General features: G+C 41.1%; 1 protein-coding gene across 3 annotated transcripts in view; it reads right to left on the bottom strand.

Moving 5' to 3' along the window:
* The window catches only part of sh3gl3a (SH3-domain GRB2-like 3a), a 131,404-nt gene extending 119,314 nt beyond the window's left edge, over positions 1-12,090 (bottom strand). For 2 of the 3 annotated variants that reach the window (XM_071472996.1, XM_071472997.1), the window contains exon 1: positions 11,676-11,887. In XM_071472996.1, coding sequence (XP_071329097.1) covers positions 11,676-11,720 — 45 coding nt within the window. In that variant the 5' untranslated portion in view covers positions 11,721-11,887. Of the gene's footprint in view, positions 1-11,675 lie in introns of all 3 variants that reach the window. The other variant, XM_071472995.1, reaches the window with a different exon arrangement.
* Between the last annotated feature and the right edge of the window lie 2,834 nt (positions 12,091-14,924).

The following is a 14,924-nucleotide window of genomic DNA, read 5'->3' as shown; positions in this document are numbered from 1 at the left end:
CATTAAGAGTGGTGTTTCCTACATCAGCAGAGACATCAGACTGCAGAGGCAATGTTCATTAGAAAACAGACAAGTTTTAGTGAGTTGTTACTGAATTTGTTAGTTTGTGGTGTATGACATTATAATTAATTAGCTACAGCTGATAAAATATGCAACCAGTGAAAGCAACAGTTGCAGATTATAGTGGGATGAAAATTACCACTGTGTTCTGTAACTTGGTCTTTGCTAATAAAAAAGGAACTAAAAACTAATAGATATTAGAGAGAAATTAGTCAGACACTGAACAAATCAACAAATTTGACCAACTCCACCAAAGTGGAGCCACAGTGGAAACTGCTGCTGGAAACCGCCCCTGCTCCTTCCTGCCTAGACTCATTCACCTTGTATTTCTGTCTTTCCTGAAGAGCATCAACAGGGACTTTTCTATCAGGGGCTCTGAACCAGAAACAAATAAGGTCTGTTTTTGGAAGATTGCATGAACCTCCTCCCACTGGCTTTTACTCCATTATCCTCTGCTGCTTCACTCTATTGTCCCAAGTCCAACCCAATCTGTATTTCATTCCTGCTGCAATCTCATTTCCTCAAATGATTATTTCTGCAAAAGTGTCCCACAAATACTTTTTCAGTGTGACAAAGATTTCACCTACCATTTACACAATATGTCCAAAAGGCTTGAATATGACACGTTGCACAAACACCTCTGTTTCATATGTTGTTAGAAAGTTTCCTCGGATAAAACTTTTAAAATAAATGTTTTTCTTCCCTTCTGAGTGGAAAAGAAAATCTACTGGGATCATATTTGACTCTTGGGGAATCCTCCATGAGAACACCCTGTTTCTGTATATCATGTTTCAGGCTCTCATGTTGTACCACCAACAGAAGTTGATCCACGTCACTGTGAAGCTGCACACAATGATGATGAGCTGCTGAAATATTAATGAGCTGAAAAGCTGTCTTCCAGACCAGCAGGCGACTGTGGCCCAGTCCCTCCACCACCCCGTCATTAAAGATGGATGGATTCTTTTCACAGAGGTGTCAGCTGTATCTCTGTCTAGTGGCATTTTGTTTCTTTTGCGGGATGCAGGCATGCGTAGGTCACTGTGATAACACGCTGCTACTACATAGAGGAGATAACTGATCTTGCAGGTGTGCATGCATATGACAGCACAGCCTGACCTGTGGTGAAGACATGAAGAAGCTCAGACTGTAGCTCAGAATGCTGTTCCACTGATGGGGAGTTTTTAGTCTGCTGCATAACTAAAAGCTTCAGTTTGAGTCAAACACAATGCTGGTCAGATCATCTAACAGTGTCTGGAACCTCCTTCACAAAGGTGGAGTTCAGGGAGGTTGTGTCTGACAGTTTTTGTAACTTTCTGAAAGAGACAAACATCACAGTCACTTTAACAGCAGCTGGTCAGCTGTACCAGGTGTTGAAGAGTTATTCACACAGATAACCTCTGTCTCCTCATGTTTGTACAAGTGCAACTGCATGTATGTGTTTGTGTATAAGTGACAGACACAACATCATGTTGTGTATACCTTACAAACAGCACTGAGCGGCTGTGAGCAGCCATCATCACTCTGTATACTGCACAGCCTGGACAGCCTTTGTGTCCAGGCAAACATATGCACAACTGGTCATGTGATCATGTGAGATCAACTAAACCTGTGGGAAGACTCGCAATTCTGATCATGGATTGAAATTCTACCCAAAAAGATTTTTGGCCGGATTGCCCACCCCCATTTGACATGCAACAGATGTCCCCAGCCAGATTTGTACCAGCACCTTAAACCCTTAGATGACTAGGGCACCGTGTAGGGCAGGGTAATTAACTGGAAAAGTAACAAAACCAACATTTAGAGCCACTAACCAACTTCATCTTGCTCATGTTGGTTAATATTTTCCCATACTGCGTTCATGAACTGTCCCTTAAAAAAATACTACCTCATGTTCAGTCACGTGCCCTGTCCAACTAACGTGAGTCTGTGTTCACTCAAAGAAGAGAAGAACACCAGAGCAAACTCTGAGCCTCTGAGCCTGCTGCTAAAATAAGTAATATTTTTATTTGTATTTTTTCATGTCTCTGTCATATTCAGATTCAGCCTGGACATAGACAGCTATAGTCATAGGTGTCTTTTCCAACAGGACTCTGGGAACCTTGCATGTCACACACAAGCATTTCCCTCCAAGCATCAACAGTGAAGAGCTAAAAGCTGCAGTTCCTCTAATGACCACTAGAGTCTGGCTCCAACAGTGAGTCGGTACCATAGGTCGCCACTTGGTCAGTCCCCATAGACTCCCATGTTCAAATGTCCAACTTTACAGCAGAAATAAACATGTTTGAAGCTATATCTTTTTTACAGACTATGGTCACACATGAAAAATAGGCGAGACATCACATCTCTAGATCACTTGATGCAGCTGCGAGGCCTGAGACACCAATAAACGCCAAAGTAATAGTTCAGTAATCCTAATTAAAAGGTAAAAGTTTGAAATGATCTTGACATTGGTTTGAAGTCACATCGCTCAGAGATGGCCCGGCACTGAGTGTACCCACTAGGGAACAGTGGGTAAACTTTGTAATCTTACAGGTACACACAAAGTATGCAGACAATCGTGAACAATGCCACTCATGCTTGAGCCATTTGTCCACATGTACATATTGTATAAAAGAAAAATAATGGAGGCTGTTGGGAGCTCTGAACTGAATAAGCACCTTGCAGATTCATCAGTCATCTTCAGCAGCACCCATCAAGGGCTGAAACTACATTTTTAAAAGACCAATTAATCTGTTGTAAAGTCAACACGAGCTGAAATCAGCTACAAAATGAAATAACCACAAAACCACCCAACTTGTAAATCCATCATCACAACCTTGAACTTAAAACTGTTAACTTCATTCAAACTTCCACGGCCTGAGTCCAGTGCTTTATACTGGAAACGGAGAGAAAAAGTCAAACTGCTGTTAATAGGGCTGTCAATCGATTAAAATATTAACCACGATTAATCACATGATGTTCCATAGTGAACTCGCAATTAATCACAAATTAATCACACATTTTTTTATCTGTTCTAAATATACGGGATATTTTTCAAGTTATTAATACTCTTATGAACCTGGGAGTGGACAAATAGTTTTGCTTTATGCAAATGAATGTTTATTATTATTGCAACAATCCAAAACAATGACAAATACTGTCCAGAATATTCTCCAGAGTAACCTCAAAGGTGCTGCATGCAGGCTTTGAAGCTGAACCTGCTGTTTCTTCATCCATTTCTGCTGGAGATTTGTTTCTGCTGCCATCCTCTACGTTACTGCTGCGTCACTTCCTGATTTCCCAAACTACAGGGGCAGGCCAAAGGTCATAAACACAGAACGTGCGTGCGTCAATCACACGTCTAAAAAATGAGTTAAGGAATTTGCATTAACTCGTTATATGGCGTTAACTTTGACAGCCCCAGTGCATACACTTGTTTCCAGTATGTGTCCCATTCAGATGAAGGGGAAATCACAGTGGAAAGGAGCTAACTGCAAGTTTTTATGACTTTTCTGCTGACGTCAGGAGAATTAGTCATCAGACTCCACTGACAGTGACCTCTCCCTGTACACACAATTGTGGACTTTACACTGAAAACAAGCATTAGAAAATAACAACAGTGCTGTTATCAGGTCACAGACACAGGCAGTCATGCAGGCACTGACTGGACACTGAGGTTATTACTGTTAATGATGACTAACAAAACAACAAAAACTAGTCTGTTTACAACAGAACTTACTAAAAAAAATAAAAATGACAAAATGCAGTACAGTGTACACAGTAGAGCCACTGGCAAGTGTGTGAATGTCCACAGGGTCGTGTTGAGCAGTCAACAGAAATGACGATTGCAACACGTGACCACGCTTGTTTCCCGCCAAAGTACTACTTTCCTGTGTGTGGCTCCTGTGTCATGTGACATGGAAATAAGGCGGATGTGTCCTTCTACCTTGATCGCCATTTTCACCGTTGCCAAAATACGTTGTTGGTCCCTCCCTTTCTTCAGACTGAGGATGAGAACTTTTCATGGTTTTGACTGTTCTGAGTGCACCATCCAGGTACTTACACTGCACTGCATGTTGCCCTATTTATCAATGTGAACACACTTCTCCATTCAAAAGAGCAAGTGTGAGTATGAAAGCAGGCAAACTGACACACAGCTTTTGTCTTTGTCGACTGATGTTATACATAAGCCCTGTATTTTGTTGGATATGAAATCTATCTGCCAGTTTATAGCAGCCTTGCACAAGCAAACAGGACCTTACGGTCCCTGACATGTTGCCAATCCATCCACAGCTGGCAACAAGGTGGCGGCAGAAGCCAAGAGAAACACCAGAGTCACATTTGGGATAATGATAATGACTCTGAATATGACTGTGTCGGAGATGACAGTGAGCACCTTGTAGTAGAAGATAATGAATCTTAAAGACCAAGAAGACTAACCTGGCTCACCTTAACAAGGCAGAGGAGAGGAGAACCTTCTCACATTCACAGTCACACTCCCAGCACTGTTCATCCATTCATGTAGTTATTTATCCAAGTGGTCGTTATTGTCTTGTATCCTGTTATATAAAAAATCTGTAAAAACTGTAAAAATTGGAATCTAATGAGACACCACTCACATCTCACATTTCCTCAGCAGTTCAGAGAGATCGGGTTTTTTTACATTTACCTCAGTAAGAATTCCTCAATCATCTCATTTTTAAAATCAACTTGAAACCAATTCAGTCTGTCCATAACAGTACTGAGGTTCAATACCCAGCCCTAAAGTAGACAACAAACAGCTACATCTTAGCCAGTTTAAGGCAGTTAAAGATAGTAAGGTTGAGTGTAACCTGACCAGACACGATGTTCCACTACATCCCCCCTGACCCTCCTCCATTAATAGTGGAAAAAGACTCAGATATGGCTGAAATAAACAGGAACTGATCCAGTTATCTTCTGCAGGGTTGATTTATACATCTGGTCTCAGCCCCAGTCACTGTCCATTTCCACCTCAGGAAGCAGGTGAAATACCAAACAATATTTTGACATTCAGTACATGACACACACTGAGTTCTACAAACTGATCTTGTGTTTGCTTTTTTCCCAGGGATGATTGATACAGTCTGGCTGTTATTTGCTGATACTCTCTCATTGTTTCCAGTAGCAGGAAGTCACTGCAGCTGGTGACATACATGTTGGAGAGGGTCTGAATTGTTTTACAGTGTTGACTTTGACTGCATGAGTCAGAACAGTGGGATCACACAAGTAAGAGGGAGAAACAGGTAGAAAACAGTGATCCTGGGGGTATTTATCACTGCCCACTAAAGATCTCTGCCTATATTTCATTTTTCCACATGTGTAATGAATAAAAACATGTTATTTCATGAAACAGGCTTTGAAAGAGAAACTTACACTGATCAAAGCATAGAGGGGATCACACAACACAACAGTGCAGGGCAGGCTGACACACAAACAGGAAGTGGCAGGTTGACAATTATCTCATGCACATGGGAATAATCTCAGTAATCAGATATGATGACATTCATGTTCCCCTGCAGGAGCCCAGATGCACAACATGAGATTTCCTCTGTGCTGTGAGGACACAGCAGAGTCATACTCTGATTTCGACATTTACTCTCTAACGTGTGGCCAAATCTGCGATCAGATACTGAAACCCACCAATATCAGACGGTGTTTAATGTGGAGATTTATATTCTTACAGTTTAAAGTCTGAGACAGCTGAAAGGAAGTTCCTCTGGGGACCAGATTTTGAAGGTTTGAGGAAAAAATGTACATTCCCTAAATTCTGTATTTAGCTTAAAAGTCAGTTTGAGCCATTAGTAGAATCAGCTAAAACAATGCAACCACTGCACTTGATATTTGAAATTAGATGAGTGAGTCAGCTGCTGACAGCTCTGTACTGTAGCTGCTCGGGCTGATGCTAACACTGGCCTCAAACCTTTGAATCATGGAGGTTCTGTTTCAAAGGTTCCTCCTACAAATGAAGAGACAACATTTACAAATGAAATAACCCTTCACATTTTTGTGAATAATTTCGCTGAATGCCACGTCTGATTACCCAAGATTTACAGTGAAGGGATTTGCTCATCCTCACAAAGTCACAGACACTAACCAGCTGTAGTGATGAGTATGGTTAGGATTTTAACTTTATCTGACCCATACCCTTACTGATCCAGCTCAGACTGTTTTACATCATTACTAATGGATTGGTGTATTTTTAAATGATCATTTCTTAAAAAGAATAAATTCCTAGCAGGATTTGAATTGATCAGGCTGGTTTGTCTCAGCCAGTTGCTCAGTTCACAACAATCTGCCTCATTCATAAAGGCTTTAACCTGAGCCATGACAGCAATCATATCACATCAGTACAGGGGTAGTAGCATACAGCTGATACAGCTGTTAAAAATGTTTTTGGAGCAGATCAGTACTCAGTGAGGAAAACTGGTATCAGAACATCTGTAATAGGCCTAATGAAAAGCTGTAGCCTATTCAATTGAAAAGTGATCTCAGATGTAGCCTTAGTAACAAGAAGTTAAACTTAATTATTTCCTGAAGCTCCATGGTGGAAAACCTCAAAATTGTAATTGTACAATGTGCAAAATGCAAGTTTTGTCACTTTAGAGGAGCAGAGGCACAGACTCAGCTCCTGATAAAGCACTGGGATCTGCAGTGAGTTCAACAATCTGATAATCTAGGATTCTACACTTGCACACAAATCACTCTTGTCTGAGTCCTGTGTCTGGCTGTGCTTCTAGTGCTTGGGGTTTCTGTCAACATACAGGTTCTGACACTATATCACAGAGCTATTAGATTTTTTGGGGGGGGGGCTCCATAAATTGACTTCAGTTCTGGTCATTAGTGGAGACGTAAGAGTCCAAAAGCTCTGGAACAGACCTGTTAAGATGTCTGGGCAGAGACTCACTAAAAAGATCAGGACACTCCACTCGGCCATCTCTGGACTAATGAACTTAAATCCTTATTTTATTTGAATGATTTACATTTACATTACATTTAGTCATTTAGCAGACGCTTTTATCCAAAGCGACTTACAGAAAGAGGAACAATCAAGGTTAAGTGTGATAAGAAGTGTTAGCGCAGCAATAAGTGCTAGTGACAATTCTTTAAGTGTGGATTTGCTATGTGGTGCTAGGAGAGAAGGTGCTCTCTGAACAGCTGGGTCTTCAGGAGTCTTTTAAAGGTAGAGAGGGACGCCCCTGCTCTGGTAGGAAGTGGTAGTGCGTTCCACCAACGGGGGACAACGTGAGAGAAGAGTTTGGATTGCCTTGGACGGATGGGGGGGCAGAGCCAGGCGTCGTTCGTTGGAGGAGCACAGCGGTCGCGAGGAAGCATATGCCTGTACCAGGGCGTTCAGGTAGGTAGGTGCAGTACCAGAGACAACTTTGTAGGCAAGCATTAGAGATTTGAACTTAATGCGGGCTGCAACAGGTAGCCAGTGGAGCTCGATGAGCAGCAGGGTGACATGTGACCTTTTGGGTTGGTTGTAGACCAGGCGCGCCGCCGCGTTCTGGATCATCCGAAGTGGTTGCACTGAGCGGGCTGGGAGACCCGTCAGGAGGGCATTACAGTAGTCTAGTTTTGAGATGACCACAGCTTGTGTCAGGAGTTGAGTAGTATGTTGAGTTAGGTAAGGTCTGATTTTTCCGATGTTGTAAAGTGCATAACGGCATGACCGGGCAACTGAGGCGACATGATTGGAAAAGGTTAGTTGGTCATCAATCATAAGTTTCTCACCACCTTGGTGGGGGCGAGCCATATGGAATCAGTTTTGATGTTGATGTCATGGTGTATTGTAGGTTTAGCTGGGAGAACCAGCAGTTCAGTTTTTGAAAGATTCAGCTGGAGGTGATGTGCCTTCATCCATGTGGCGATGTCTGAGAGGCAATCAGAGACCCGTGCAGAGATCAAGGGGTCATCAGGAGGAAATGACAGATACAGCTGAGTGTCATCTGCGTAGCAGTGATAGGAAAAACCATGTGAGCGAATGATCGGGCCCAGGGAGGTGGTGTAGATAGCAAATAGTAGGGGCCCTAGCACTGAGCCTTGGGGGACCCCTGTGGTGAGGTGATGCGAGGTGGACGACTGTCCAAGCCAGGATACGCTGAATGAGCGCCCTGTCAGGTAGGATTCAAACCAGGAAAGAGCCAAGCCAGAGATGCCCATGTTAGAGAGAGTAGAGAGGAGGATGCGATGGTTAACTGTGTCAAAGGCAGCTGATAAGTCAAGTAGAATGAGGACAGAGGACTTTGCAGCTGCTCTTGCTTCTTTTAAGGCTTCCGTCACAGACAACAGGGCAGTTTCGGTTGAATGACCGCTCTTGGGTTAGGGTTAGGTAAACTTGCTTGTCTTAGCCTCGTCCGTCTTCACCGAGGACGGCTGAACGCCATGGCTTACGCTTACGCTGACGCTTCAGGGACCACCCCTGTTTATATAGTTTCATGGAATTGAATGCGGCTGTTCCCGCGTATAGGCTGATTGCGATCAGCGTAGACCGCCCTCAGTCGTTGCCGTGAATGGTTTTTCAATTGAGGTGCAAATTGCTCATACCTGAGTGTTCTGATCACCCGTAGATGACCGAAACTCGCAGCTCTTATTGTTTGCTTGGCCTCAGTTGTTTACAACGCAGGGAGTTGAATTCTGAATGATTCCAGAATTCAGAAGGATTCAGATTTAGACTGCCACAGAAATATTCAGAGATATTCAGACCGCCCCAGTAGTGTAATGCTTACACTATGCTGAATACTCTGACCGCCCCAGTCAGTATAGTGTGATGCTTACACTTTCACTCACTCAGCGCACCAGAAGGACCTTGTCCATTTGTTATTTATTCTTCAGAACTCTGTGATATAAAATGTTTCTCATGTATACACGGACATAGTCTATTGAAATATGGTTTAAACGAAAAATATGAACTTATTCCTTACAGTAAAGCTAAAGTAAAGTATAATCTAAACAGAAGACAAAGATGACTTCATGCACAGTTACATTCAGGAACACTAACAACAGCCCAGAGAGCAGCAGCTGTAAAGGAGGGCACATGTGTCTGCTGTGTGAATTCCAGCAGATGAAGGTTTTTCTCTCCTGCCTATGAGGATATAAGGGATGCACTTTATAGTCAAATGTCCTCTATTTATGTTAATTTCTTCTGGCTAAATGATTATGAAAAGCTTGTTGTGCTTTACAACAGGAACTTTTTCTATAGCAGATTTTATTTTTTGTTTTTAGTTTGGGAGAGAAGGCAGATCATTGTTTAAGACCGAGCTGGAAAATATCCTGTAATTTTGTAATAAAATAAAATGTTTGACTTTTGGTGTCTCATGAGGGTTCAGCACTATTTTAACAAAAATAAAATAAATAAAATATAATATATAATATATATATGATAAAGTATATGTGTGGGAAACATTGCAGTGTCTCCTGGACCACATTTTGCCATGATGATGACATACACACACACACACACATACACACACACACACACACACACACACAGCCATGCTATTGCAGCAGGTAATGATATAGACACAAGTTAATAAATGATACATTTTCACACAGAAATCAGTCACCTGTAGGATACTTCTACAGGTGACTATGCTCAGTGATAAAGTCAGTATATGATGGACAACAGAGAAAACACTGTTGGGCTGAAAATGATATCTTGATCTTACCTACAGTATAAAAGAAACAGTACTGTGTGAATGCCATTGCGTAAGACAATGCTGAAGTATCCAAAGTGCTGAGAACACCTAACTCATATTGAGTCATCTAACAGAAGAGGTTACTACTGACATGTTAGGACATTTGTTCTGTAATCTGTACTGGAATACATTTTTAAAACAAACCCTCCCAACACTGTGAGGAGAAGACAGTGAGAACTAAGCAATGGAGAATGTGTGTGGAAAAGGAATAGGTTGGTGATTTGGTGGAGAAAAGGAAATCATCCTCCATTAATTGCAATTATTTAATTTCTTTTTAATTCATTCTAATTCAACCTAAGACTGTGATTGGTCTGTTCTGATCAATAAAATATTTTGTAAAATAACTGCATTTTCTGCTCTTACTTGCTATGCTATTCCTATGCTAAAGAATACTTAATTCTCACTGTTTCTACATGTAACATTTCAAACAAGCCACAGTGTATATTATATCACTATTGAGATATTTGGCATAAATAGCGAGATATGAAATTTATCTATATCATGGAGCCCTGGTACACACAGCTCAAACCACGACTCAAAACACTGTCCTTTCAAGATGAGTAACTGAACCAGTTGCATCAGGAAACACCTAACAGATGGACAAGAAGCCTGTGAGGAAAACCTCAAGCCAAACTCCAGTCTAATCCAATCCATTTCCACCTGAAAATCTGCTGTTGGCTCACCAGCAAATGTTCTTAAAGGTTTCAAAAAAAGCTTAAGACCTCTCTCAATCATTGAGAGGCACTGTTCATTTAGACAAACCTGTGATCCACCAGGCAGCACTTCTCTCCAATGACATGTTTTCTAAATGGTAGAACTGGTTCACAGTTACTCACAGCCGCCCACTATGGTGTATTTTGGTGGCAGAAGGCTGTGGGAATAATGGGCCAATCCCTACAAAGTGGTACAGTAACGTTAAATGAACTGAACTGCACTGAGTGCACAGCAAGAACAACCTTTGTGTTTTAAAGTGTTATGATGAGGAGTCTGGGTCAATGTTTATTATATGCCTACATGTCTTCTGCATCCATGACAAGTCTGAAACACTTGACTAGTCCACAGGGGACAGCTCCGTAACGACTCCTCTGAGAGGGGGTGAACAGTATCCACCCCTAGATAATCACAGATTTGATGTGACATCTGGACAAAACATGAATTCAAAGCTCTGCTCACCCGCTAAATAGTGCTAATACCAACCGCGTACCGCCGTTTCTACTAAAACTACAATTTACTTGAGGTCTCAAAGTCTCAGATTTAGAGATTTAGTAAGGTTATCTCTCCTTCAGAGATCACGATACGTAAAACAGCAACAGAAATTTTGAATAGAGGCATGCTAGGTTCACATATTAGGATACTTTAAAATTTCAATAAGCAAAATGTTTCGTTCTTTTCTACTTTTCTAGTAGCTTTCCCGAATACTATGACTGCAGTGTCTCCCACTGATTCTGCTTGAGAACAACGAGAACGAGGTCACACATTTGAAATGTTATTAAAGTGATGTGCTGCTAAATTAAGAACTTGGAGGTCAATAACAGAGCCGAAATATCCATGGGAGCTCAGCATTTCAGAAACGCTCTTAAATTAAGCCAAATCACGAATGTGTGTTTGCCTATGTGTGAAAATACATTAATTTTTGAGATTTTCCAAGGGAGTTTGGCGTGACGTTGTCTCCGTCCAACACGAACTTATGTGGATGAAAAAGTAACGTTACAGGGAGGGCTTAAAATGCCTCGAAACAGTATCTGAATCGGCGCCACAATCTTCCGCAGTTAAAGGTAAGAATTTAAAGTTAGTAACTTTTACTATTTTCTTATTTTCTAACCAACTGAAACCTGATTCCGTTTACCGTTAGCTGCAAACATGGTCCACATCCAATCAATTGTTGTTATGAACGAGCAATAACAGGCGTCTCCATACCTGGCTGGCTTTGTGGAACTGCTTCTTCAGCCCGGCCACAGACATCCTGTAACGTGTAGCGCCTCACCTCCGGATGAAATGTTCCCTAAAATCACTGAATAAACTGGTGTTATCAACGTTACAGAAAGCTCCAGCGACCCCACAACACTGCACCGACCAGTCACCACTGATCAAGATTGCAGCAAGATCTGAGTCAAGTTCACGTAGGAAAGGCTGACAATACCGGAAATAGTTTTATCGTCTTAAAAATAAAAGTGGCAACTCCAACATTGAGAATTGGCGGTTTTTCTTCTTAAATTTGATCGCTCTGCATATTGTAGATGCAAAACGAACAAGCATAGTGAGTCAATTGTTAAGTTTTTCACTATTCGTAATACTATGGTTTTAATTTTTTTAGTTATTGTGACTGGTTTTGTGAGCAACCCACCTTTACAGTTTTCCATAAATCTCTCATGTTGAATTTTCAAAATTCAAACGTATATATCTCCCCCACAATGTAACCAATAGTTAAGGGACCTACCTTATACGAATTCCCAAAAATCTTTTTAAAAAAGTGAACTAGAGATACAGCACTTACTATATGTATCCAAGAAAAATAGGTCTGTTAAATAACTGTCCTCTTAGTCCTGGCCTCTAATAATGCAGAGTACAGACTAAATTTATATATCTTTGTGTAATTTTCACTAGGCTATGCACTGTGTTAATAAAGATTGTGTGACACCTGTCCGTTTCTGTTTTATTTTGAAACAAAAAGGCCGGAAGTGTGATGTGCGTGGTCTTGCTTAATGTATCGAGTGGCGGAGGAGGAGAGGGTTTCCTGAATCGCAGAGAGGTCGCCACTTCTCGAAGCTCATTGGCTGACAGCTGCTCGTGCGGAGGAAATCGCGGTGGAGAGAAATGATGACTTCAAAAGCGTCGGAAATATCTTGACAAACAACAAGTGATGGAAAAAAACATCACAGGATTAAGCATAAAAATGACTGTCAACAGAAATCACTACAGGCTGTCAGTAAAGTAGGAGACATCTTGTATCCATCAAAATTGAAAATATAATTGCATATTCAAAGATTCTGTATTTTTTTCACAAAGGGTGAATTTGCTATTTAAGAATTTGTAAGTAGTTTATTGAACCTTTTTTGGTCAAAATTTCTCAGATGGATCGTAGCCTGATAGTTATGGTGCATACCATATGGCTGCAGTGTCCTCAGTACAAGTTCACCTGCAGATCTTTGTTGCATGTCATACCTCCTGCTCTGTCTCATAGTTTCCAAATGTTGGCAAAAAGCTGAGAAAGCTCACTATCAAGAGTCTTTCAACCCTCTTAATGCTCACACATTTTGGTCTTAATTTCCCACTCTCTTTATGTCTTCTTATAAATAGTTGACACTTATGTTGTAGAAGTACATATTAGCTGAGGTCTCACACATAGTTTCAGATAATTATGAGTCAATATTTGAAGAAAACCATAAAACATATGGTGTGTGTATATATATATATATATATATATATATATATAGACAGCACGGAGGCACTATTCATGGCAGCACAAGAACAGGCACTCAGTACAAGATCAATAGAGGCCAGGGTCTATCACACCAGACAGGACCCCAGGTGCTGGCTGTGCATAGATGCCCCTGAGACAGTTCAGCACATAACAGCAGGGTGTAAGATGCAGGCAGGAACAGTGAACATGGAACGTCATAACCAAGTGGCTGGCATGGTGTATGGTGGTTGAGAATGACCGAGCTGAGATCCTGTGGGACTTCCAGATCCAGACTGACAAACTGGTGCTGGCCAACCAACCAGACATCATGTTGGTCGACAAACTACAGAAGAAGGCATTGGTGGTAGATGTAGCAATCCCAGGCAACAGCAACATCAAGAAGAAGGAACACGAGAAGCTCGAGAAATACCAAGGGCTGAAAGAGGAGCTAGAAAAGATGTGGAGAGTAAAGGCAACAGTGGTACCAGTGGTTACTGGAGCACTGGATGCTGTGACCCCAAACTGGGAGAGTGGCTCCAGCAGATTCCAGGTACAACATCTGAGGCCTCTGTCCAGAAGAGCACAGTTCTAGGAACAGTTAAGATGCGCAGAAGCCTCAAACTCCCAGGCCTCTGGTAGAGGACCCAGGTTTGAGGAAGACACACCACACAAAGCACTAGAAAATATGAAAATGAAACATTTAATCAGCTATTGAAATAGACACATTCTCATTGTATTCGAATTAAATATCTTTCCCAACAGAATTGAATTTATTTGTAGGTATAAAAAAACAGACAACACCAGAAACTCACTTCTGAGAAGAAACACAAAAATACATTCACAAACAACAAATCATTTCAAAGAACAATCAGCTGAAGAGGCTCAGTGTTATGGCCATCTGTTCAACTGCTCATCTCTATTACAAAGACATTACGCAGATCAAATTATGCAGAATAGCTGGACTGAGATTCGGCAGAATGTTTGAGTGTAGGGCTCTTACTGCACAGACAAAACAGAAAGTATAAATGTAAAGTTGATGTAGAAGTATATATGAACTTTTAGTGGGACAACATAACTGTAAAAACACAACAACCCCTAATTTGTACTCCAGGCACAAAAACTAAAAACTAAAAAGTTTGCACCAACTGAATTCCCTCCTTACTGCTCATCTCAACTGCTCCTCTACAAACCTCCATGTAGACAAGGCTTCATGGGAGTATGTCAAGACTGTGTCTTCATGGACCTCTTGTCCAAGAGGACAAGGACCTCAGGGCCAACAGGATGGACACTTGAGCTTCTGTTAGCATATTAGCTTAAACCAAACTGTGACTGGAAGTTGAAGAGAGATTTGCTATAGTTCAACTTACATGTATTGAAAATACTGCATTCTAATCACTCCCAGCATATTTCATGACATGGTCATCTTGGGCAGAACAAATAAGTAAATGTGTCAGCAGGAAAGTCAGTTACTCACCTCAGCTCTTGAATTTCCCGCCACTGGAGAGAGATGTTGTGATATCACTAGTGGATGTGGATGGCCTCATCTTAAAAGGGTGGATTTAATAGTTTAATAGTTTGATAATAATGATTCTTAATAGTCTTAATAAGATGAAATGGAAAATGGTTTTGAATGATGAAGTATTTGAAAATAAAAAAAGGTTGATTCCCTAATATGATACAGATTGTTGATTCTTATTAAATAAAAATATGATTTGTATTACCAAATGATCAATACATTAAAGTTGAGTGATACCTTATTTAACAAA

The sequence above is a fragment of the Trachinotus anak genome, unplaced genomic scaffold (assembly GCF_046630095.1).
Source record: "Trachinotus anak isolate AG129_WGS33_773 ecotype Australia unplaced genomic scaffold, CSIRO_AGI_Tana_v1 ptg000042l, whole genome shotgun sequence".
Taxonomy (NCBI): Eukaryota; Metazoa; Chordata; class Actinopteri; order Carangiformes; family Carangidae; genus Trachinotus; species Trachinotus anak.
Note: the sequence above shows the minus strand (reverse complement) of the source record. Positions and strands in the feature narration are given on the sequence as shown.